Source organism: Numenius arquata, chromosome Z (assembly GCF_964106895.1).
Source record: "Numenius arquata chromosome Z, bNumArq3.hap1.1, whole genome shotgun sequence".
Lineage (NCBI taxonomy): Eukaryota > Metazoa > Chordata > Aves > Charadriiformes > Scolopacidae > Numenius > Numenius arquata.
In genome coordinates, this window is record NC_133616.1 from 51,415,089 (window position 1) to 51,441,549 (window position 26,461).

General features: G+C 40.9%; 1 protein-coding gene across 1 annotated transcript in view; it reads left to right on the forward strand.

Annotated features, from left to right (window-relative positions):
• CPLX1 (complexin 1) overlaps positions 1–22,758 on the forward strand; it is a 47,731-nt gene extending 24,973 nt beyond the window's left edge. Inside the window, exon 3 of the mRNA XM_074166393.1 lies at positions 22,561–22,758. Coding sequence (XP_074022494.1) covers positions 22,561–22,758 — 198 coding nt within the window. The remainder of the gene's footprint in view (positions 1–22,560) is intronic.
• Positions 22,759–26,461: the final 3,703 nt, after the last annotated feature.

The following is a 26,461-nucleotide window of genomic DNA, read 5'->3' on the forward strand; positions in this document are numbered from 1 at the left end:
TGCTCTAATGGCTGAGATTGTTGGTTTGTGTCTGTTTGTGGGTGGGTGTGGTGTGTGGTTGTGGGTGGGTTTTTTTTTGTGGTGTTTCTCTTTTTTTTTTTTTTTTTATTTTTTGTGGTTGGACTCGATGATCTCAAAGGTTCCTGCCAACCATGAAGATTCTGTGATTCTTACTACCAGTACTAAAAACATCCTTGGAAATATTTTCCCTAGCTCAAGAGGTGTTGCTTTCACAGGAGAATTCTATATTAGACCTCATCTTCACAGTTAAGTAGGAGTCAATCTCAATACTTAAGGGTGGATGATTCTCAGATGCCGCTGATCATGGCCTGAATATATTTGCAAAGCTAAGTTTAAATAAGCAGACAACAACTATTTAATACTTCCGATGTGTGGCCTTAGAAAGTTCAAAACAATAATGGATTAAATGAGTTAAAAGATCATATTTAAGCAGGAAAAACTAATTAATAATTTGAAACTGTTGAAGAAATGTTATCAAGTGCATGCCCACATTACAGAAAAGAAATCTGGTGATCTTGGTGTGAACAAAAGTCAGCATTAAAAAGAGAAAACACACTAGAATAAATAAATCGTGGAAGAATAATACTGTCAAAATGGTAAAATGTACAAGAATTTATAAAGGAAGAAAAAGAGCAGGAGGAGCACTTGAAGTTCTTGCAGCAGATCTTGGAGCAGAATTGGCAGAACTAGAGGCAATAAAATTGTAATTTATTTTTTTTTTTAAAATGCACCACAAAATAATATTTCCAATACTATTGATCTGCTATTAAATGAATTCTGCAGAACTGTTAGGGTATGGATTTGATGGGTGGCCAGTGGATAAGGAACTAGCTGGATGTGCGGTCAACGGCTCAAAGTCCAAGTGGAAACCAGTGACGAGTGGTGCTCCTCAGGGGTCAGTACTGGGACCAGTGCTGTTTAACATCTTTGTTGCAGACTTGGACAGTGGGATTGAGTGCACCCTCGGCAAGTTTGCCCGTGACACCAAACTGCATGGTATGGTCAACATGCTGGAGGGAAGGGATGCCATTCAGAGGGACCTGGACAGGCTTGAGAGGTGGGCCTATGCCAACCTCATGAAGTTCAGCCAGGCCAAGTGCAAGATCCTACACCTGGGTCATGGCGAACCCAGGCACAAATACAGGTTGATGGAGAATGGATTGAGAGCTGCCCTGAGGAGAAAGGCTTGGGGGTGTTGGTTGATGAGAAGCTCAACATGAGCTGGCAATGTGCACTCACAGCCCAGAAAGCCAACTGCATCCTGGGCTGCATCAAAAGAAGTGTGGCCAGCAGGTCGAGGAGGTGATTCTACCCCTCTGCTCCACTCTGGTGAAACCCCACCTGGAGTACTGTATCCAGCTCTGCAGCCTCCAACTTCAGAAGGACATGGACCTGTTGGAATGAGTCCAGAGGAGGGCCATGAAGATGATCAGAGCACTGGAGCACCTCTCCTATGAAGACAGGTTGAGAGGGCTGGGGTTGTTCAGCCTGGAGAAGAGAAGGCTCTAGGGAGACCTTATAGCAGCCTACCAATATCTGAAGGGAGCCTACAGGAGAGATGGGGAGGGACTCTTCATGAGACAGTGTAGCAATAGGATGAGAAGTAACAGTTTTAAACTGAAAGATGATAGATTTAGATTAGATATTAGGAAGAAATTCTTTAGTGTGAGAGTGGTGAGGCACCGGAACAGGTTGTCCAGAGAAGTTGTAGATCCCCCTTCCTTGGAAGCGTTCAATACCAGGCTGGATGGGGCTCTGAGTAACCTGGTCTAGTGGGAGGTATCTCTGCCCATGGCAGGGGGCTTGGAACTATAAGGTCTTTAAGTTCCCTTCCAACTTTAATTTTAACATTCTTTGATTCTGTGATAACGCTGAAAAAAATATTCTGGGTACAGGAGACACAAGCAATGTATACGATATGAAAATTTCAAAAAGTCTTTCACAGCCAAAGATGATGCTAGATAACAGCTCTGACACCAAAAGAGCAACCTTAGATGACTTACATGTCACCTTACATGTCTGTATGCACCAGAGATCGTGCCAGTTAGGTGGATACATCAGAAAAAGAAATAGAGATAATATCAGTGAGCATACAAAAGAAGAGGAAATCCATTTCCTTTTCTGCAGGCCAGGTTAAGAGCAAGAAATAACATCCCATGAAAAACTCATGTAAATCATCATGTGACAATAAAAATGCTGTGGACAGAGTTCATTTGAGCCTGTAGTTTGGTGATGGAAATACATCCAATTCTTTCAAAAATTGTAGCTTCACTCAACCTTGTTAAAATAATAAATTATTTTAAAAAGAAAGAAAAGGGAAAAAAAGGCATCTGTTTTCTACAATTGGAAATTGCTTTGCATTGTCTCAGATAATTAAAGACAAGAATGAAACACCTAATTGTGCTTTGCATAAGTGCACAGCTCTGCTTGCTAATGACTCCACTTCACTTAGCTACCCCTGTCATGCATGCTGCCAGAACTGAACCACCAAGTTATCTGAAATCTGAATGGATTTCCGGTTGCTTTATTTCCAGTTACCTGACAGGAGAGAGGAGACTGAAGGGGGTCAAGTCTTGCAGCCTCCCTGGGTCAAATTCTTCCCTTCTCCCAGAGGAACAGGCAACTGCAGGATGAATTTTAGGGAAATTTATACTGACTGCCTAAAGTGTTGTCCTGGTTTCAGCCAGGAAAGAGTTAACTTCTCTTTCTAGTGGTTGCTGGGAAAGGGTTTTCAATCATACCTGTTAGTTTTGGTTGTTGCTAAGTGATTTTTACATTATTTAAGGATTTTTTTTAGTGCTTCCCATAGAAGAATAGACAGAACAATGGAATGGCCAATGAAATATTCCATAGCATAGACGTCATACTCAGTATTTAAATGAGGGTTAGCCAGGGGGCAGAAATTCACCTGAGACAGTGCCAATTCACCATGCAGTGAGAACGCCTGGTGATGTTATTATTGTTGTTGTTGTTATTATTATTGTTGTTATTATTATTTAGTGTTATTATTAGCGTTATTTTTCCTTTTTTGATATTGTTCTATTAAACTGTCTTTATCTCAACCGCTTTTTTTCTTCCTGCTCGTTTTCTCCCTCTTTTCCCTTGTGGAGGGAAGAGGGGGTGAGCAAGCAGCTGCGTGGTGAGGGTTAAACCACAACTGTATCTTAGTTTTGGTCAATGGATCATTATAGATCTTAAGCAAAATCACTGTTAAGCAAGAAGAATGTGTGCTGTGGGTAGCTCTGAAAGTCCCATCAATCGATTGACAGACAAGAAAACACTGACGTTGAAGATCTGAAGAAAATACATCAATTTGAAAGCAATTTCATCTAATAACAGAAGAACCAAATGTTTATGGCCTTATGAAACAGCCCTATCTCAGGAATTGTTTTTCTTTAATATTGAAATAGCTCTTCAAGTGAGGACTTACTGTTGAGAGCAAGTCCTCAAAAGACCAGTGTAAGTGGAATATCTTAATTTTAGTAGAACAGATCAATTCAGCCTCTGTTTGGAGCTTATTTTGATTGAGTACAGCTTCTTTCTTTAAAAAAAATAAAGGGTAATTTCAGTGAGGGAGAAAAAAATCAAACATGGAGAATTTCTTGCAAAATGGCAAAAGTTTGAGTCTCTGAGCTTTTGTTAAAGCCAATTGCAAAACTATCATTGAGTGCTGTGGTGCAAGATAAGGTTTAAATATCTGGTCATAAAGAGCTTAGAACAGCAGAGAAAAGACAAATAACAAGGAGGCAAAATGGGTTAAGTGACATCATCAAGATGTCACAGCACATTAGTGGCAAAGCTGAAAAAAATCCATGTTCCTTGAATTCCTGTATCTGCTTAACTGTACAGCTTTTCAGCATGAGAAGGTAATCTCAGATTTCCAATACTGTAAGAAGAAAAGAAATCTGGTTGAGACGCTGTTCATGTGGTGTGGAGAAAAGCAGAGCACTCATGTACTTTAGGCCCTGGCAAACCAGACAAAACAGACGCCCTTGTGCAAATGCTCTGAAGTGATTAGCGGAGTAATATTTGTAAAATTTATTCAATTTAATAGACATAAGGAGAAGAAATAAGACAGTCCCAAGCCTGATCCTCTGCTCAGAAAAATCATTGAGAGACTTGCATTACTGTTAATTGGAATGGATTGATATTTTTAGGAACATGAAATTAGCTTGAAATCACAGTTGAAAACGCAATCTTATATCAAGAAATGTAAGCAATAAATAAAACATGGCCTCAGTGCCTTTATAAATTTTATAAAACGTAAATTGGTAAAAGTCATGAATGTGGTTAACTCAGATAGGGGTAAGCATGGCAATTAGAAATAAGTACATCTGGTATATTCACAGAATGAAAAATTAAAAAGTCAGCTCTGACCTCTATCTTCAGAGCAGTGTAAGTAAGCTCAGTAAGGCCTCATTATGACAACGTTTAACTCAATCATAAAGACCAGCATGGTAAAATATAGGGTATATTTAATGTCATCTGATATGTATTTTATGAAGTGTCAAGATATTTTTTTTAATATTGTCTAGTTATACATTTCCAAAACAAAACAAAGAGCTCACATGTTTCTGAGCTTTTTGTTTACCAATTGTAAATTACCAGTAGTCATGACATGCACACACTGGAAAAACATTTACAGCTCATGTCAGTTTTTCCTAGAAAAGAGACACAGAAGACAAACAAGGGATTGTAAAAAACCGATTTCACTAAAAATTGAAGAATCACTTGATTTTTTAAAAGGCCTTGAAAATTGAAAACACACAGAATGGGAAGATTGTGCACAAAAGCGTTCCCCTAAGTGTATACTGTCCCAGCTCTGCACTATAGCTTTGAACAAGCGAAGTCAGTTAGCTGGCATGTCCTCCAGGACTCAGACTTCTTTGCTGAGTCTGAATAAAGATAGTCTTCTGATTTCCATGTGGCTGTAGGGTTAGCTGTATGTATAAGTCTTTAAATATATATAATAAAAAATTAGCAGAGTATTTAACTCTGCTACATTTGGTTGAATAATAACTTTTTTAGTGAGAAAGTGTTCCTTCAGACTGAAGAATGGTCACATCCACCCACAACACTCACTCTCTTTTCCATGCTTTCTGGAATTTAATCTGAGCACAGTAATTCAGTCTCTAGCTGTGACTGAAAGAGCACCCAAAGTGTGGTGCTGCAACATGAGAGCTCAGAAGAATGCACAATACTTGCATCCATCTCAACAAATTCTCACAGAGATGCCCAGTAAGGGTGGGATTTGGCAAGTCACTGTAGCAAGTCATCAGAGAAGGAGTATAGATGTAGGGTTTTGCAGGCATTATGAAATCCTTGTCACGGTTTCAGGTGTGTTGCAGTGCTCTATGTACAGGTTGCATCCATTTTCAAGCATCATGTCTGAAGTCTTTCAACAGAATTGGAAATGCAAAAATATAGGATTAAAAAAGAGGAAACATTACATCCAACCATGGAGATGAGCTAAATATGACAGCCTAAATCCAAGCTTGGTTTCACAATGTCCCTAAGCTGCTGATGGTTGAAAGTAGTTGATGGCAGAGGCAGGATCACTTAATATTACCCTAGTTCTCACAATCCTTCTCAAAACAGCAACTTCTGGCCCGCTAACTGGACACTTGATCTAACACAGTATTACAGTTCTGCTGTACCATTGTGCTTCTGCTACTCATTTTGCTCCATGGGTTTTCTTTATTTATTTTCCTTGTAAGCCCAGACTGTGACTTACCTCTACTGCAATTAAAAAAAAAGAGCAAGTCTGGGCTGTTATTGCTGGTGACTGTGTCCTTCCCCTCTCTCCTCTCGGTGGGCATAGAAATGACTCTATCACAAATCCATATTTACTACTTCAAAATTTATCCTGATCCATCCCAACTCCAGGTGATATGTCTGGGCATTGTGTCATACTGGAAGGCAGAAAGAAAAGAGCCTGAACAAACCACAGCACAACTATTCTGTTCAGTCCAGCAGAAGACTACGTTATCATTTTAATCTTTTGCAGTGAAGAAAGGTGCTGCTACAGGAGTGCCAGGGCTGAGAAGAACTTTGGACATTGGGATAGGGCTGTGGAATCTTGAAGGTATGGACTGGAGGACAAAGAAAGCCATTGTAATTTTCTAGATTCTACATGCCCTGGTTTGAGGGAAACAGGTAGAGTTAGTGAGGTGGGGCATCACTCTTGACATCTCAAGAGCTCATCTATTCCTGCTGCACATTCCCCAGCTGAAATGATAATTTTGTGCATGGTCTATCAATTGAAGGGCAGGTAGCAAGTATTATCATCCTGACTGGAAAGCCATTAACTCTGTGGAAGGTCTTTCATATTAGTCAGGGGAGACATATCTTTCTTTTTCCAAAGAGGGCAAGAAGAGGACCCACTGAAGCTGATCTTTAGTTCCTCAAAGGGGTAGGCCGTGCACTTAAAAAGAGCTAAGATCTGTCATGCAATAAAAAGTCTTGTAAGGAAATGAGAATTGCAAGAAGACTACCCTGAAACTACATATAAATTGAATCCACGTGTGAGTAAGCCAAAGATTATATTCAATCAGCATTAAATGAAGGTAGTTTGGCCTTCATTTTAAAACACACTTCTTTGTACTAGCTGTTAGCTGTGAAATGATAGTGTGTGATATAATATATATTGGAAACGGTTGCGACATGCTATGGTGAATCTCACAGCTGTTGCCAGCTTTCTTTAGCAGAACCCAAAGGTATTCCCAGGCTGGCTGCATTTCTGCAGAAGGAATTGATTACGCCTAAGGGGAGGGGGGTTAAGAAAGAGAAAGAGGGAGAAAAGGGGGGTAGAAACTTACTGCTTTCTAATTTTAGTGAATGGGTCAGAATGATAATGGATAATAAAGTATCTACTTAAAAAAATTAAAGAACTTCACAATGGGCACATATAGAGTTCAGAGTGAGAGGGAAATGAAATTCAGTTGAGGAGAGAGCCCTGGCAATTTTGCTACCATTTTAGGGATAACCAGGTTCATGAAGTACGTTTACCTTATCAAGCTTTAGCTATCAAACTGTTCATTGTCTCCACCTGAACTATTGGTCAATTCTTCCTCAGTACTCAATAGGGAGAAATGCATACTCAAAGGTGCCTGTATTGATACCCACAGTGTATGTCTCTACCCACTGACTAGAAAAGCTCAGAACAGATGCTTAACTTGTAGCTATCAAACTGAATAAGGTGCTTATGAGGAGCCTCTTCCTCTATTATCAGATTCATTGCAAAGCCTTTATGGGGAGGAGTGCCAGAAATGGGAGAACATGTTGTTGAATAATCAGCTTAGTTCCTCTTAACTAACAGTTTGCGGTCCATGTCTCTCTCTGGAGCTAGAACTGGCTGTGTCTGCCACAGGGCAGCCCATGGCCTCTTCTCACACAGGCCACCTCTGTAGAACCCTGCTGCCAGCATCTGGACACAAAAACCCGGTATAATGTGGCTTCCCGAGCTTTGTCCTTTGAGCTGTAGAAATGCCCTGCATTTTTAAAGCATGGTACAGGGGGGAATTGCTCATATGTCTGGAGTTTTTGCTTTTGTTTTGAATATACTTTCCAGGCAGGAAAATACTGAATATACTTTCCAGCAGGAAAAGTCAAGGGCAAAATGGGAATAATATTGTTAATGTCTTCTAACTAAATTCATTGAAACAAAGCAGCTTCCTGCTTCCTATGTTGCTCACTGTCTGCAGCATTGCTGTCCCTCCTCCAGCACGAGCTGGCACCTTTTTCTATTGGGAGTCCCACACCTTCTCTGATAAAGGCTGATGAAGTTATTACCCCAGAAAAGTAATTTTCCAAGCACAAGCCTGAACAGCCAGGCAAATAACCTTTGCACACGGCATTACTGAATAATAACACAGTGTCCTAAGGCTTGCTGTGCTGTGTTGGGAAGCAGGTGAGTGATGGAATATTGATGGGTAATCTAAAGAGCAAGCAGGTGCTTTTAGGGAAGCTATAATCATGCTGTCAATGAGTTATTCTGTCTTCAGGCAATCAGAGATTATGCGTGTCTAAGACTCCTGCTTTTTTATCCTGATGTGCCTGTGGGAGGGGCTGGTTTCTTTCTAAGGAGAGGACCAAGTCAAACAAGATCAGGAACTTGGGCTGAGGAACCTGCCACATTGGGAAAGCGACAGGCAAGCTGTTACCAGAAAGGATGCCCAAATGTATGAGTATATAAATAAGAGGGAAATTTTTTATCAGCAAGAAAATGCACACCATGTTTCTCACTCTCTTTGAAAGTACTCCAAAATTAAAAATGTGTGCCTAGTTTAAATATCTGCACACAAGTTTTTTGCCAACAAGCAAACTTCCTATACTCCCACACTCTACAAGCCCCTTTGGCAGAAATTCTGGAGATGGAAGATTTCCACTCTCAAAGCATATCAGATCAAGATCTACAATTACCAGAACTCAAACACACACTTCAGCATCTGCTAAGCAAGATCTGAAAGGTAATCACAGGGTAATATACCTGTTTGATGTGTTGATATGGTGCCAGGAGCTGCCCATCAGTGGGCATGATACACCATCTCCTTTCAGGCCTGCAACCCAGCCAGCTCAGACACAGAGCATCATTTCTACTTGTCCTGTTGTTGCTCTAAGTTGGGCTGAGTTGGTTGCACAAAGAGAACCCTTTCTTTCTTGTGCTTCTCAGAGGCATAATATTGATTATGGCAATATCAAAGTTTCTGTTTTCCTCACTGCATTTGTGCTAGCTTCTTCTGTGTGTGTACTTGCAGAGAAGTAATTTTTGAAGTACTCTACTATTAGTAAAAGAGACACTTCCACTGACACAAGACTTCTTTTGTGGCAGCTAACACTGAAATTTGAAAGAGCTTTTCTCCCTGCTTCTCAGCAAAAGCTATTGCATGAAAAGATTCCAGGTTTTACCAGCAATTTGGATAATTTACTGAAATGTGCTGAGGCTTTGGCTAAAAACCCAACTTAGCTGATCCAAAAAAATTCGTATATGTTTCAATGAAGTGTATTCTTATTTGTTCTTTTTAATTACTCTCTTTACATTTGAAGAATGACTGTTCATTAATAGCGTGAAGAGATGGAAATTTCTGAAGTGATAGCATTCCCACTGGTTGATGGTTCTGTTAGGCATGCGTAGATAGTTTATAAAGGCAAAATTATGGGAAGGAACTACATAAGGGTTGGGGACATGGAACAGCATGACCATTTGAACTTGGTTTTTGTGTTCACAGTCACATGCTTGTGCAGGCTCAGTTACTGACTTGTTTCCTTCCAGCACTCCCTGCCACTTCATATCATCCAAGACTGAATTTTGGTGTGATTGTAAGGTTTCCTCTCTCATCCGTCCCCACGCCACCCCACCCAAGAGTACCGGAAGTCTCATTAATGATGCCAAAGTGCTCAGACAATATGAAAGAGAGCCAGCCTTCATTTGCCTAGCTTGAGAAGGATAACATAAGCATGGCTGGGTAACACTTATCCCATAAGTGAGTACTTAGACCTGCTACTTTTTGAAATGGACACAGCAAAAGCCAAGATGCCAATGCAAAAGATCCCATTCATTGTTGTGTCAGAAAAACATACCCAAATCAGATCAAGAGACAGAAAGAAAATGGGCTTGTAACTCTTGCTCTGACTAACTCTCTGGAGGATAAGTGCCTCCACCCAGCAAGAGGTTAACATTTCAGCTGTTCCATTCCCTTCTGTGTGCATTGCTATAAGGTCCTGCATATATGAAGAAGGCAAGAAAGACTGCAGGCAAGAGCTCAAGAACCTTTGAAAAAATATTATGGTAACCCTTCTCCCTTGAAAAGGCTCCTTTTATTACCTTAGTAAGTAGAAGCCGGTAGGACTGACATGAAACTCCTTTGTCTTGTTGCCATAAAACAAAGGTGCATCTATGGGAAAAGTACAGTAGACTTAGCAAACTCTTCTATACAAGGTTTGTCTCTCCCTTCAGCTGTACAGCTCTTAGCTTGATGTGGGTTTTGAGCTTCATGGGATCTGCACCTACTCACATATCACTGACAATGCTAAACACCTGTTCTCTGACCATGGCCAGTCAACAGAAAAGATGATAAAAGGTCAACAGCTGATTCCACCTGGAAGAAACAAGAAACATGCACCTCATCTCTAGTATGAGTTTTGAGCTGTCAGCCCAAGCTAGTTGCAGGCTGTTGCAATGGTGGGAGCTTTACTATGCAGTGGCTGTTCACAGGTGGCAGCAGTTGTCCAAATTTGTAATAGCAATCCAATCTTGCAGCACTATGGAGCCTGAGTGGGTCCCTCTAGCACTACACCACCATTAATGCTAGTCAGTTGGATTATTAAGCTGCACCAGATATTTTTCCTTACCAACTTTCATTCACTACAAACATGACTTCCACAGGGAAGTCTTGCTCTTAGGGAGCAAGAAAACTACCTTGAATTACAAAAGGGAGAGGCTGGTGTGCCAGATCAAAATCGGCTATAGAAAGATAAGTGACTTGCCCTTCATATTTTCATGTTCCTGTGAAGGGCTAGAGCATGTGAATAAACACTCATACTTTCTTACTTGCTCTTTTTGGGTGTCAAAAGTGTTCTTTCCATTTTTAAAGCATTTTGATGTCAGAGTTCTCCTCTCTGTTGCTGGTTAATGGGATTGAGAAGTACTCTTTGTACTTCAGAGGGAAGTGTATGTCAGAGGTTTGAAACTAATAGATTAACTTCCTTTGATTTTACTGAGTGTTGGCTCTGAACTTGTGGCAATGCCTTGGTCTCCACAGATATACTGTCAGGGTGGGTGTGCTAATTAGATCCTAGCCACAATGGGTTATGGTAAGATTTATTCCACACAGAAAAATCCCCAAGGAGTTGATGACAAAAATTAAATAATGTCACAGCAAGGACTAAAGATAATCACCTAACTAATCTTTCCTGAGCTCTTACTATAGCGGAATTACATTGTCTTGTGCTGTCAGCAAAGTCAGCATTGAAAACATTGGTGTAGGTTACTGAAGGAAAAAAAAATCTTAGTGAAAAGTTTGAGGGAGCTTAATATTCTGTCAAATCCATCCTGTCAATCCAGGGGAGTTACTGAGGGCAGAATAATCTTCTGCAAATGGCATGGAAGCAAATTGTTATATTTCAATGTGGCATCATCATAAGCAATGACTGTGTTTCAGAGCAGACTGAAACTCCTTTGGAAGAGTAAATCTTAATTTCTCTGTCCACGAAGAAGAAATTAATTCTCTCCCATATAGGTCACACAGAAACCTGGGAAAAAATGCAGATGCATACCTAAATGTCAGTTTAGGGAACTATTTTCCTTCCAGGTTAGTCCCCAGGATTCTCAGCAGTGGTGATGTCAGTACTTCTTTTGTATCTAGGACTGTTAGTTGGTTCTCTGCTAATATTTTGGGATGTTAGTTTTTTTTTTTTCTTGTATAACAGTTAACCTATGTTTTTCATCTGTTGTCTGTGTTTAGATATAATTTCATCTTTTTCATTTCCCTCAAATCTGTTATCTAATAGAAGAGTACAATTGAATGCAACTGTCCCTCACAGTGTTGAACTACAGTAGGGAACATAAATTTAGCTGGAACATACTTTTAATTGTATACAATGATACCACTTCCAGAATGCTTTTTAATTTGTTCTTTATCTGCTGTGATGAGCTCTGCCACTTTTCTTTGCTGGTAACACACTCCTACATGTTCAAGAGCACTTTTTAGTGTACTACAAAATGCCAAGGACAACCTAAAGTTCATAATAGGAAGAGCTGACGTGCACAGAGCAATGAATGCAACGTGCTAGAAACAAAACTGGCACTCAGAAACTTTTTTACAGAATCTACTTTTAGTGGTCTCCCAGAGATTTGTGGAGAGATCAGATGCAGAGAGGTCACTTAATTTGTCTACCGAAATGAATCAGCTAGTTAGATATTCAGCCTCCGAATTTCAGCTGGCTTCAACCTCCAGCCTGCCAAAGTGCTTGTGATCAATAAGGCAATGAAATGATGAGCCCTAGGAAGCACAAACCTAGCAATACAGGATGATAATAATTTCTAAGCCTCATGAGGAGTCAATGAGTTCCCTATCCCCCTGGAGAGGACAAACAGCATTTCTTTTGGCAGTTACCTGCACCTTCACCATGCTTTACACTCCAAGACAAATCTGATGACTCATCCTGCAGTGAACCACTCCTCATCCATGGAAGCACTTGTATTAGGTTTTTGTAGAAACACAAGCCTAGTCCTACAATGAATTTCAAAATAAGATTAAATAATGCAAATTAAAAAAAAACCAAAAAAAGGAAGAAAAAAGAGCTTTTAACATTTTAACATATGGTAAACAGAGGCTATAGAAAATAAACAGTTATGCCAAATCTAAATTGCTGCAGCATACTGGGGAATTAATTTTACCAGCCTTGTACTAAAAGGAAGACTTTTGTTTGGCAAAGCAAAAAATTGCAGGAGGCAGGAGCAGCAGCTTATACTCCGTGTTCTGATCTTGCAAAGTGCACACATAAACACAAATATATCTAAGGGATTTATTTATGCTGACAGATACATAACCATGATATAAATTCTACTAAACTTATACAAGCAACTGTGGTTGTGCATTTCCAAGGCCCCTGCCATTGGCTTCTGGGAAGTTTTCCTTGTAAAAAACTAAATGCAGACTTTGGAAATACAAGAAATCATATCCCACTTGGCTAGGAGCACACCTGCATCACTGGAAAATGCCTCTGTTCTGGTGGGAAGCTTCTGCAGCTTGACCCCATCCTAGTGATCATGGAGAAAAATGAATTTTCACTGCAACCTGTAACCAATTAAACTGTAATTTTTAGTGCAGAATATGTAACTTTTCTTTCTTTTTATCCTGTCTCAGCTGCTTTGAAGAACAGAATTGACCCAGATTTTCCTAATTAAAGCTGCAAGTTGGGTTACGGGGAAGAGATTTTCCAAAGGATCTAACAGGCTTAGCACAGCACTTACCTTGGGCCCTGTGGTTATGAGTCAGTGTGGTGATTTCAGTCAACCCTCCAGGTACCTAAAATCAATATTTTAGAGCCTCTGATCCTATGCTCTTCTTCATGAGTCAGATATTCTCTGCTTACTCTGGAGATTTCTTCTCTGATTACAAAATGGAATTTTTTCCTATTCAGCAGTAATGTAATCACCTCCACTCCTGAAACTTTCTAAACCTCATTCCCTCTCACTGAGGCTGACCGTTATGCAGTAAAACATTGTTTTAATATGGATGCTGCATACACAAGATGAAGCATATTAAGATACTTGCAAACACAGAGAAAAAGAAAACACGTTTTTTGCTGAATATTCTGAAAAATTCATGATATGTGATACCCATGCCTGCTCTTTCTCATAGTCATGCTTTCCAAAGAGGAGTAAATTTGTTCACAAATTGTAGTTCACACCATCTAATTTAGTAAGAAGAAATAAGCATTTTGACTGGGACAGCCCAGCATAGTCCAGGCAGTTGAGCAGTGAGCAGAATGGCCAGTTTGCTTAAGCATAGAGTTAGCGTCCATAGTGGATCAAGCCAAAGCACTCTTCCCATCTCTCTCTTTCAACTGTATATGTCTGTTCCCACTTCTGTTGAGACCAATGGAAAGATTCCCCTTGGTCTAAGTTTGCAGCAAGTTCACACTGTCCTCTGCAACCAGGAACCAGATGCAGCTCTGTTTTTCATTTACAGTTATGCAAACAGGAAGCATTGGACAGATGTGATGTTGCTTCCAATCAAGGTGAAGTAGCAAGGCTTGTTGAGTACAGATCAGATCTGCTCAGGAGACCAGTGCTTTGTCTTCCACTGTCTCCATTGTGGGGCAGCAGAAAAGCAAATTTCGTATCTATTGATTTGGACCACACTGCTGTTGGGTGCAGGGGGCAATGGGTATTCCTATGGGAATGTGTTGTAATCCTGCAGCTAATCATAGCTGAAAACAGGTGTGTGGTTCTCAGACAGCAACGTTGCTGTGAGGGAGAAGGAAGTGGCTGTCAGACTCCCCCAGTGTCATCAGAAGATGCTGATAGGAGGCAGATGAAGATCAGGTGAGACCTTTGAAATCCATATCTGCATCTGATTCGTGCTTGTAGTGCAAGTGGAAACCTTCAGGCCTCTGTGTACTTGCCATGGGAACCCCCTGAGAGAAATAGGGGATAAGACTGAAATGCATACTGGAAGAGCTGAACCAAGATAGTTGATGAATGATGTCTGTGATTTTGACAGAGCTGAAAGCCTGAGCTAGCAGAGAGGAGCAAGGCATATGCAGCACAGGGAACTTGTGGGGAGATGGAGCCTTGAATGAGGTGAAGGACTCAAAGGACAGAAGCGGTGTCTACAAATAATCTCTGCAGCAAAGCTGGCTGAAAAACTCTGATGTCCCCCAAGAAGATGGCTTGGGAAGGTCTGTTCCAGGAGAGACGAGGCATGAAGCAGAAACTGCTCTTATATCCATAGGTCTGCCTTTGCATCTGAAGTGTTTCCTTCCTGAAGTTTTATTGTCCTCCTTTCTCTTTGCCACCTCTCTCCTGAGCTGTGCTCCTGTTTGGCTTACGTACATTGAACAATGTAATTTAGGACTGCAGTTTCCCAACTTTGCCTTGTTGTTTTCCATTATTAATCAGCCCTCTTCCACTAACACAGTGGGTACAGGCTAGCGGTCAGCAGAACACCAGGGTACTGGTGTCCCGGTTTGAAGTAAAACTGAACCAATTTTCTGTTCTGTAACTTTACATCCTAGCTAGGCCTCCTCTAACTCTCTGAAATGAACGGCATATTGTGGAGAAAACTGCTCGTTCTCAGAATGATAAGACCAATGTTTGTGCTCCATGCCAAGGGATGGTGTGCAGAGAGGCCCTTGCTTATACTTATTGCTATAACAACCAAGGTCAGCCAATTTTGTTATTTGCCCCCTTAGAGGGTCGGAAACGGAAAAAACGTAGAGGGGTCACATCAGTGGGGAGGAGTGGACAGGGCAGGTGACCCAAACCTGACCAACTGGGGTATTCCATCCCATCTGCCCCATGCTCAGTATAAAAGCTGAGGGATCAAAGGGTCAACTCTCTTCCTGCGATGGCCGACGTCCAGAAAGGACTCCATCTGCTCATCTGCATTTGATCTCGATCCGTGTGTTCCTGACTCCAGAGCTGGAATCTGGTTCCCATCCGTCGCTGAGTCTGGCCTGGGACTTCCCCAGTGCCCGCCGGTGACGTGACTGTCATCCTGGGAGCTCGATATGGTTTATATATATTGTATCTATTTCATTATTCTTCTTTATTTTTATTTTGATATTAATTCTTCATTAAAGTAGTTTAGTTCATTCTAAACTTCTGAATCTCCTTATCTCTTTCTCCTCCTCTCTCCTCTTTTCGGGGGGGGAGAAGGGAGGGGAAGGGCCATCTGTCGGTCTGGGTTTGGTAAATTCAGCCGAAACCATGACAACTGGTCAGCAGAGCTATGCAGCAGCATGTAGTATCAAGAACACTCAGACATATACCTCCCCACCCACTCCTTTCACCCTAGGGAGTGACAGGTACTGAGACACCTAGAAGTCTCTCTCTTACCTTTCATTCTTTACTACAGCTGGAAAGTTGCATGTTCCCCATGTGGCAGGCTGTGATTCTCTGTTTATGGCTCCTCACAAAGTGCAGAGACTATACAGGGTCAGCATGGCTGAGCTGTGTGAAGCAGTCTGGGTAATTCTAACTGTGTACGGCAGAGCTTAGACTAAGATGGATAAATTGAGGGACAAAGATAACATCCTCCTTTCAAATGTGTTAAAAGGCTTCCCCAGAACTTTTCTGGGGACTAATCCTCTCCCTCTGTCCATAGCCACTACTTGGACATCAAGCTGGAGATAAATGGGGATAATCAGAAAGAGAAGTAGACCAACAAAACCAACAAACCAAACGAAAAAGAGCCAAAGTTCACACAAAAATGAAATCAAGAGATCCTGAATGTTGAGGTGGAAGAAGACCCAGTGCACATTGCTGGGCAAGATCCACATCAAAGCAGGCTCTGTGTGCTGAGAACAGAGAACTCAGGGCTCTGTGTTTCAGCACTGTCATTCCTGTAGGAAAACCCTTCTCTCTGCAACATCCCCAACTCAGGGGCTTGGCCGGAAACTCTTAGGGAAAGAAAAATATGCCGTTGCCACATAAATGCACAGCAGCACTCTCACTACAGGAAGATCTGAAAACAATACTGAAGCATCAGTAAAATACAAAAGCAGACCGTAGTCCATCACAATGGCAGATACTTTCCTAAGCCTCTGACTGAAAACTGCCTCATCTTCACCTGATGCTTAAAGCCAAAGATACACTTGGCAGCCTGTTCACTCAGAGAGAGACCAAAGAAATCATGCAGAAAGGTTTCAGACTGTGTAAATGAAATGCACATGGAGTCTTTTTCTGTAGCCCAGACTCTCTCAGTTGTGAAACTGAAGTTCAGTGTTAAATCCTATCTATTGCTCTCAATTTGTTTCAGTCCTATATATAGTCCTGGTAGAAGGTTCCATGAGGTAATGATAGGAAGTTCTTATGTGGGCTGGCACTCTCTTTGGTAATGGAAGAGAAAAAAATAACTTAGCACACATAATAAATGAGGCCCCAAAGGACAGATTATAGACAAATCTTCTTGCAGTAGCTGTGTCTATTAATTTTTTCAGGTTTTTTTTTTTTTTTTTTATTTTAAAAAGGCATTTTGGAATGAATCAGGTTAGATATAAGGAGAAATATTTTCATTGGAAATGGTAGTTAAGTTCCAGAGCAGGTGAGAGTTCTTCACCAGCTGAAGTCTCTAAGAAAAAGACTAGTTCAGGTGAAGTTAACCCTTGAGGTGGAAGGGTGAGCAAGTTGCCCTCTCAGTGTCTTCTCTAACCATATGCTTTCAAGTCTGGCTGATAATTTTTCCCTTCTTTTACTGTGTTGTGGGTTGGAATGTGAATTAAATTTAATAGACAGACCTGTGTAAGAAGAGACAAGGTCTCCCCTAGTTTGTGTACGAAGCAAGATAAGGAACAGGCATTGAAATCTCTTGGTAGCTTTTAAAAGCTCAGCTGGTAAATAAAATAGTAATTCCAGAGGTGGCTGTATCTGCCACATCTGTTCAGACATAGATTCAGTACCACCTGCAGCTACACAAAATCACCGAGGAGAAAAAATCACTGAAGAGAGATGTAACCAGTATTATTCATATGCCAACCTTTTCCCAGAAACTGAAACTCAGTGTTAGCACATATGCACTATTATTTCTTGGGATGCAGACTGAAGACCAATTTCAGTGTCTCAGAGCACCTTGGGAGAAAGACGTATTTCCTGAATGAAAGAAGAGCAATGTTGCCAGTTGTCCACAGTGAAAACACCAGTCATGAACAATTCCTAGCACCATGGATGGTACACAGCTGTGTTGTGGGGTTCCTGTATGCATACCTCCAGATTTCAGTCACCCAGATGCAGCCACAGTGGAGGAGACTCGATTGCCAGCTGCTACCAGCCACGGAAAGTGCTCGCCCAACAGGTCCAGCTGCTCCATTACAAAATTCCTGCTATGCAGGCCTTCATGGGTTTGTCTTAGCAAGGCACTACAACATTTCTTTGCATCCCTCTTTTTGCTGTAGGCTTCACATGCACACCCAAAGTCAGCTGAACCTTGCATTATTCAGACTTGTGAATATGTCAAGCTAGCCAAGGGAACATGGTTCCTTTCTCTACTCCAAGGACTGAAACATGTCTTTATTTATCTTCTTTACATTCCCAGCAACTGATGCTGCAAGTCTGGGCTGCAGGACAGGCGAGCACCAGTCCTTATTCCCTGCTTATCCAGGTATTAGGAGTGATGAAAGAAGCTGTGACTATACAAAGTATGTACATAGTGATATTTAATAGTTTAGAGAGACTGTAAAATATGATAGTCCAACCATGTCAATAGCAGATACAATTATGTGAGTAACTATAATAATCTTAGCAGCACACAATCATGGTAAATATTAATAACATAATATTATGGTTATTGTATTATGGTTAACCCAACCTGCCAAGGTCAGCAAGACCACTCTGTTGATCTTTTGAATCCCAACCCAGAGTATGGGAGTACCAGGGGCACCCTTCCTGGCATGTCAATGGGAAAGCTGTTCATCTTGGCAGAAGTTTATTCTCAGACTCCAGGATCCTCTGCACTGATAATCTTCTGCTGGTCCCACCATGCAGTATTTGAATTGCCTTTGTATCCCCCACAAAGCTGTTTCTGTATTTCCTTAGTTTCCTCATATAAAACACTTGTTGTTCCCAAGGAGTTGCTTCCAAATCTGATCCAAAGATAACCACTCACTTGCATCCTGATTACAGCTGTCTTGCTGGAGAGCCAATTCCACAACTGACCCAGAGATAAGCGGTTCCTTCTGGAAGTGTCTTAACTGTGATGTTACTGCTTTATTTGTTCTGTGGCCCAGATATTTCCTAGATAGACATGCTAATTTTTAGTAAGCAATGGTTATCTTGTCATAGGAAATGGTAACTATATTTGTGGTGGGTCGATATTTTAGCTGCAGGTCCACCTTGGCTAAATAGTCCCCCTATTCCTTGACACACTTAATGCGATTAGAGTTAGATTGAATTTTCACCATGTTTCTAGTTTATGCACTTTGGCTTCCTGTGGAAAGCAGAAGGAATACGGAAACAAAGACATGGGGAGCAAGCTGATAGCAACATTGTCAGTCTGGTCTTTTTCTGACATGCAGTCAGTGAGTGTGGGGTAAACCAAGGACCATGCTATTTTTTTCCTACTCTTTCCCCCTGATGACTGAGGACTCCAGCCCTCAAGTATTTCATCAACATATGACTCAGTGAAAACAATCCTTATGTGATGGAATAGTAATAACTTGATGAGCGGCAAAGTGGTTCACGTACTTAAAAAGTTTCAGTATCTTGCTGGATTACCTCCATAATTCTACATTATTAACTGGCAAGAGTGGCAAGAGTGAAGGCCAAACAGATAATAACACCAATACAGCCTCTGATATTAAATTTTGTGGGGTTGGACCTTGAAAATAGATGAAGTTGTTCTCATCCTTCCATTTTTTTTGAGATAATGCAATATTTCCCATCCTCAGGAAAGCCAGAGCACCAAAATGATTCATTATTTTTAGGCTTTTTTTTTAGTTATTTGTTGACTTTCCTTAAAAGATTTCATGTGATGACACTAAGATGTCTTTTAAAAAATTTATTCATATTAATATTTCCTTTCTACAGCTTGATTTCCTCTGAAAGTTTCAAACCTGAAAAATGTCATTTTATTCACCTATAAATCATCATAACATTGTATTTTGTTTAATGTAAAGCATTACAAAGTGCCATCAAGTTTAAATGATAACATTGAATTGTCAAAACTGATCCTTTCTAATAACAATTGGTTTTGATGCAATGTCATCTTTCTTCAAGAGAGGAATACTTTTGTCCAAAGTAAATCTGTATTTAGGTCTTACATATGTCTAGGGTGAAATGGCTTGTTTCTACATGTTATAGCATCACTACAGGTAGGAATAAAGGAAAATGAATTTCTGTACTTGACATTTGTGGCAGTAAGCTGAAACAATCGAATTTAGTTTTCCTTAATGCCCTTTCATAGTGAAAAAAATCCCTCTCCAGGTCATGTATTGCCCCATTCTAAAGCTGCCCCACAAAACTGGCCATAAGAACTAAGGTCTGTCTAGCACTGTGTAATTTTCTGAGGGCAATCAGTAGAGGCTTCCTAAGGAAACATGTCAGCACAGGCTGACAAGCATGGTGCTAATATGATCTTTGAGCTTCACTCTGTCCTAGCACACAGTAGCGCTTGAGTGGTTGTTTTTGTTCCACAGTTCCCTGTGGCCTGAATGTTCAACAAGTTCATGAGATAGACCATCAACCTGCCATTAGCTGATACTTGTTTTCAGGTGGAGGATTTGAAAGCATGCAGGGGACTTTTGTGTTACTATGATTTGTGTTGTCTCCACTACATCTTTTCTCTTTTAGCTGGCAAAGGAAGGTAAAGTGTGTAGATAAATTACATTGGGAATCACCTAGAGTCATCTACCTGTGACTTGAGAGGCAGAGTGAATATCAGCCAGCCATACAGACTGTCCACACCCTAGCAGTGTATGCCATTCCCCCTGCAGTGGTTACTGGTCCTATGTTGGATCTTCTTTGTGGTGTTCCCTGTAACTATGAGTTGATCAAATGCTTCCTTTGCCTCAGATGTGAATGGAGATACCATTTGCCTTGAACATCTCTCCCATGAAATCTATGTGACCAGCATCCATCAGGTATAAAAATCATGGCAAATGTCCTTAAACGAATATTTTGATTTGAAAGAATTGATTTAGAGAACTATGCGGTTTTGAAACTATTAGTTTCAACTTTGCAGGCTGTCATCCTAAATTTTGATGATGATGGAGAAAGGAAGCAAAAATATTGCCTTTGATCAGAAACATTTAGGACTTTCTTGTCAAACCCAAGAGCCCTTTGGAAGTCATGTCAACAGCAATGTATTTTTTGATATACTGGCAAACAATTTGGTCTATCCTTAATGGAAAAAATGAAAAGAGAAAATAATGAAAAGAGTACCTACTTCATGTCTATTCAGCAGTATCACACTATTGATACTAGAAAATACTGAGTACTTTGCACCAACATAATTCTTTGATGTTTTTGAAATCATATCTATTTTTTTTCTTTTCAAAGTTCTTTTCAAGGTTGTCATGCAAAATGTTTTGCTGGCTTTTAAATGTGTTTGGGGTAGTTACTTTATGTTTCCGAGGTACTGAGAGCAATCTTAATTCCATTTGGTACTTTAATTAAATTTAGACATAAGTAAAGGAATGGCTTTCACAGAGCAATAAGTTTGAATCTGATAGGTGCTACAGCAAACCTGAATGCTTTTCCTCTTCCTCACAAAGGTCAAATGCCTCCCTTATGTAGCTGAAGTGAGATAATTGTAAGTACAGGCGTTTGTGAGGTCACTGGTGGCTGAAGAGCTAATAGGGCAGTAGCAGACAGGTGTGAGAAGCCATAAAGCTGGCTGGTTAGAAGGAGAAATGACTGAGCAGAAGAATGTTCCTGCCAGCCTGTGAGCTGTGAGTCTGGGTACCAGAAGCATCCTTGAAACGAGCAGCTGGTCTCTTTGAAGCACAGCTGGGCACCGAGAAACAGGACAGCTCCTGAGACTGCATTGATCATCACGAAACCAAGAAAGTTTAACCTCAATTTATTGTCAGAAAAAGCGGAAACAGTCTGCAAAATTTAAATTGGTCTGAATAAACAGAGCAGATCTCTCAGCAACTTCATCTAGTTCAAGATGTCCCTGCTCATTGCAGGGTGGTTGGACTAGATGGCCTTTAAAGGTCCCTTCCAAGTCAAACCACTCTATGAGTCTAGGATTCTATAATAAAGAGGGTAGCTTGCAGGTATCTTTGTTGCTGTAGATTTGCATGTGATAGTTTGAGTTGATTTTTTTTTAATCACCTGTCCCCATAATCTCCAAAATTTCTGTGCAAATACTTGTGGAAGTAGCAACAAAACCTGAGAATTATTGAAATATATGAAGACTGAGGAGATAGCAGATAAGAGTTAGCAGTTCAGAGTTGTTTTCCTTGGACATGCCTTCAAACTAGCAGTTGGAAAGATAGTCCCAGTCACTGTGGGAGCAGAGATACTACAACACTTCTTTCCCTAGTCTGATTCACTCAGGCATATCTTTACTCCTCTACTAAATCTACCATTTTGAATATAAAATCATAAAATGAGATTCTAGTTACTCATGTACAATCTTAGTGATGTGCCTTTAATTCTTAGTGGGAGTAGCAAATATCAGCTATCCATTCTACTCGTAGGCTTAAGCTTGGTTCTCTTCAGATAGTATGAGTCAGCTTTGCCCCCAGAAGTGCAAAATTCAGTGTGCAAATACAGACAGAGTTTCTTATGGAGGTTTATTTCACAAAGAGGTCTTTCTGTCCAACTTATATGAACAGGGATGAGGTTGTGTATGATATCTCCTGCATGAGAATATTTAAAACTGTCATTTTCACTGCAGTCTGCCTGTCTGTCCTGTCTTGTTTGGTTTCTTTTGTTGATAATTATGTTGTTGCTAGTTTTACCACTTCAATAAACCTTTACTATAAAATGCTGCAGATGGAATTTCAAAATCATTGTGGGTGATGGACTTGAGCAGACTTGTTAACATAAAAGAGGAGGCTCAACACTACCCCAAAATTTTACTAACACGACTATACCCACAGCTGTATAATCCCAAATTCTCTCTCATGCTTGTTTCTGAGTGATCTGAGCATTTGACCATCTTCTCTTGCGAGAGCTGTCCATCCCCTGGGCTGTACTTAGTGGGGAGGTGTTAGGATTGATAATTTGGATGTCTGTGTAAAAGAGCAAAAGCAGAATATTAACAGTGATGTTCATACTGCAGAATATGAGGCACCGTGTGTGATGGCTGGCTTCGTCAGTCATCCTGTTCAGTGGGTGACTGACAATGTGTTATCTCTCCCCTGCAGTATGGTATAAAGAAGAAGGAAGAAAAGGAAGCAGAGGCCCAGGCCGCATTGGAAGCTAACGCTGAAGGGAGTCTGACACGCCCAAAGAAGGCGATCCCTCCTGGCTGTGGGGATGAGGAGGAGGAGGAAGAAGAGAGCATTCTAGACACAGTCATCAAATACCTACCAGGGCCCCTGCAGGACATGTTCAAGAAGTAATAGCTGCAGACTGTTGGATGGGCATAAACAGTACTGCAAAGGATTTTTCTTTTGCCCAATGGGGATTTACAATCTTGCCATCCATCATGCAGCCCTCCCCACCTCTGCCCTCTACTGCTCACTAGGAGTCCTTTCGCTTCCCATTCCCTTCTGACTGCCTCTTCCCTTCTCTCCACGCCAAGACTCATCCATTCCTTTTTTGTACATAGTCACATCCAGTAGATGCCTCTGAATGGATGTAAAGATTAAAAAGCTGCAGCCTACACAAATTTTATTATAAGCCATAGTACTATGTATGTTAAATAAGGCAACTGTACATTAAGCATAGAAAAGGAACAACCTCACGTGCATTTCCATTCTAACCAGGAAGGAGTGTTCACTAAGTGTGAACAGTGGCCTCTTTAATTTTCTTTAATTCTCTTTTTATTATTATTGATAATAATTATTAGTCATTATTATTAATATTCTTGTTGATTGGCTCACACTAGCCAATTGTTGTGAGCACATCTGCCCTTGGAAGGGATATCTCAGTTCTCCTATGGAAGCAGAGCTTTTCTGTTTTAATTCCATCATTGGCATAAATAAGAGATCATTTGGAAGGTAAATCATCTGTGACTTACACAGCTGACATCACTCAGAACTGTGGAAGGAGTGAGTCATCTTCCCTCAGATGCTGGTAGAAGTTAAATGCCTCAGAATCTAAGCAAGAGTCATGTTACTTTGGGAATTAGCCATACACTTATCTTGAAAGAGAAGATTTGGTCAGACAGTTGCCATACAAGAGCTGAAAGCACAGGAAGAGTGCATGGTGCTTTGGTAGAGGACCTCCCCAAATCCTTTGAAGCCAATAACCAAGGACATAGACCACTGATTAACTAATCTTCCTCTTTCTGCCGAGTGCCATATTCAACTGTCCCATTCCCAGCAGTGCTTGCAGGATGGATATTTGGTTTCCAGTATATTGTTGTGGCTGTGTCCTGCCTACCTCTTCCTGCAGTGTATGGGAGAGTGTGGTGGTGTGAATGTTAGCCATAGCCCTGAAGATCCAGAAATTCTGAGTATGCCTGCTATGTATCATGCTAAATTACTGCATGATACTGCATAAGGTCTGCATAAGGCCACTTATTTTTCTGTTCCACTCAGCTTCTCCAGCTGTAAAGTTTAGGTATCAGACTCTGCCTACTGTATAGGCATAAAGTGAGGATGCTTATCCAGTGCTGTGCAGGAGTTAATTAGTATTATAACAGTGTGTGGCATCCCTTATCGCTAGTAGGCTGGAAGGAAATCTCTCTCACCATTGTCTTTGTTGCCTTTCCCAGACACAGATACAGAGGGCTTCTCAATACGGCACTGGAGTTATTAACTGCATAAGATAAGCCAAATTCTACTGGAGATGTTGACTTGCTAGTAGATACACAGACTCACATCCAGAGACAGACTTATTCTGAACACAGTCTCTCATGATCAGGTGTCTGGCTTGTCATCTGAAGAGCTGATTCTGGAGTTTTTGCATTAGGCTGGGTCTTTGTAGTTGCTGCTACAAGATCATCGTGTCATCTAAGTCTCACAAACTTGCAACAGAATCAGGGTTTGTTTGGAAAAACTACTATTGCTTGTCCCTGTCACGGGAACAACAAAAGTGTCCTAAGTATATGGAAGACATTTGGAAGCAAATATGTGCTTTCTACTGACAACAAAAAGGAAAGCAATCTCAGACACTTCGTTACGTACCTAAAATAAGCATTTTACACCAATGGAACTTCTTTGATGCACTTGTTCAGTGTAACTGAGTTTAGGCAAATATCTCAGCACTTTCCTGAATAAGAAATTTTAAAAGATATTTATCATCTTTTCAGGTAAGCAGAAGAAATCTGCACCATGCTTAACAGAGTGAGCTTGCGAACTCTGTGCCTTTTAGCAGTATCTCTCATAATAGAGAAAAAATATTGTGAGAGAGAAGAAATATATTTATTTTGGCGTCCTCACTCAAATCTTATTCAGCGATGATAGTCCTCGCTTCTTCACAAATAACTTCAACCATAAGTTTCTACCAAATCCAAAGTGGAGGCTGAGGAAGTTTGACTGATCGACAAGTCAGAATCAGCCAATAAAAATGCAACTTATTTCAGGCTACAAACAAGATGTTCATTTAAGTACAAGCAGCCAAGGGCTCCTCAGAGGAAAGAGAAGGCAGGTTTTACTCTTTCAGATAATGTCAGTGTTTTTTGCCCTAACTTTCATTTAAAGAAAAATGAGTGTCTTCTCACTAAGACTTTAATGACCCAGAGCACTCTTTGTCTCTGAACCTATGCTTGGGTTTAGCATAGCAGTGTTGGGCAATTTACCATTTTCTAGGGAGAGTGCCCCACTCACCCCATGCAAGTTCAGCAGGTAGTAATTTGAGCCTACTTAAGTAAACTTCAAAGAACTGAAAACTCTCCTTCTGTCACAAAGGCAGCAACTGTTTTTCATGCTCTGCAAAATCCAAAACCCCTGAAAGCTAAAAGGCAGAGGCTGGCTCTTTGCTTCAGGCACTCATTGCTAGCGAAATCTTCTAGCCCAGATCACATTGACATACCGACATCAATAGTTTTGAAATGCTCTGACTAATCTCTGTGGCCTGTGTCCTCTAATACATAAGTAGAACCAGCAGAAATGTGCCCTTGCTAAAAGAAGCGCATCTATTCATATTTCCCCCTGGCCTTGTGCTAGAAAAATCTGCAAACAAAGAAACAAATAAAGAGAATGAGCTCGTTCAAGTTTGCTTTGGCCTTTCTTTACCATTTGCTTGTTGACCTTTCTCTAGCCTCCATCATGGACACAATTCCTCATCCAGCCAAATACTGTTCCTGACATAGAATCAGAATTTTCTGCCTCGTGTCCTCCTTGCAGAATGGTACTGCCAATTGTTTATTTGTTTTCACAGTCTCTCTGGCAGCTTGATGTGCATGTGTGTGCCCACATGTGTGGAAGATGAGGAAAAGGGAGAAGAAAGGGAGAGGAGAGAGAAGGGAAGAATGTTTGGTATTATTTTTTCTAACTGTGCCTCAGTAGCTGTGCCACTGAATGACTGGTCTAAGTCAGGATCTTGTGTGGTCTGTGCTCAAATTTCATAAGCATGTAGTGCTATCCCTGGGCTCAGAGCATTAAAAATACTCCTTTTGTCAGTTGAGCTCCTCCTGAGCTGTGTGAACGTCTGGATCCAAACCCTGAAGAGGTCCATAAGTACTCTGTGCTGAGCTTGTTAGGCCTCATGCCAGGGTTACAGAGCAGGAGAGAAAGGGAAACATTATTTAATGTTTGCTAAGTCTTTTTCTTTGTGGGATCTTCTCAGGCCAGCCATGTCATCACTTCTGTACCTCACCTCTCCACACCCACAGCAGCCCTTCCTCCATGGACAGCAGAGAGTTCAGCCAGATGTGAGATGGTAGCTCCTGTTTTAATTTTCCTTTTCTTTCTATAAAAAAACATGACAGAAGATCTACCATAGGTACTGGACAGGTTTGACCTCACATAACTTTTGGCACCTCACCTGAGTTCTGGACCTCTCCTCAAATCATTCCACTGTCCCCGAAGTGCCTAAGCCATGCTGAACAGATTTGAGAGGAGGCACTCTCCCCTACCTTCTGTCCATCCATTTCCCTTCCCACTCTGAACTGGCAACATGGGACACAGACATCTTTGGCTCATGTGTGGATGTGAA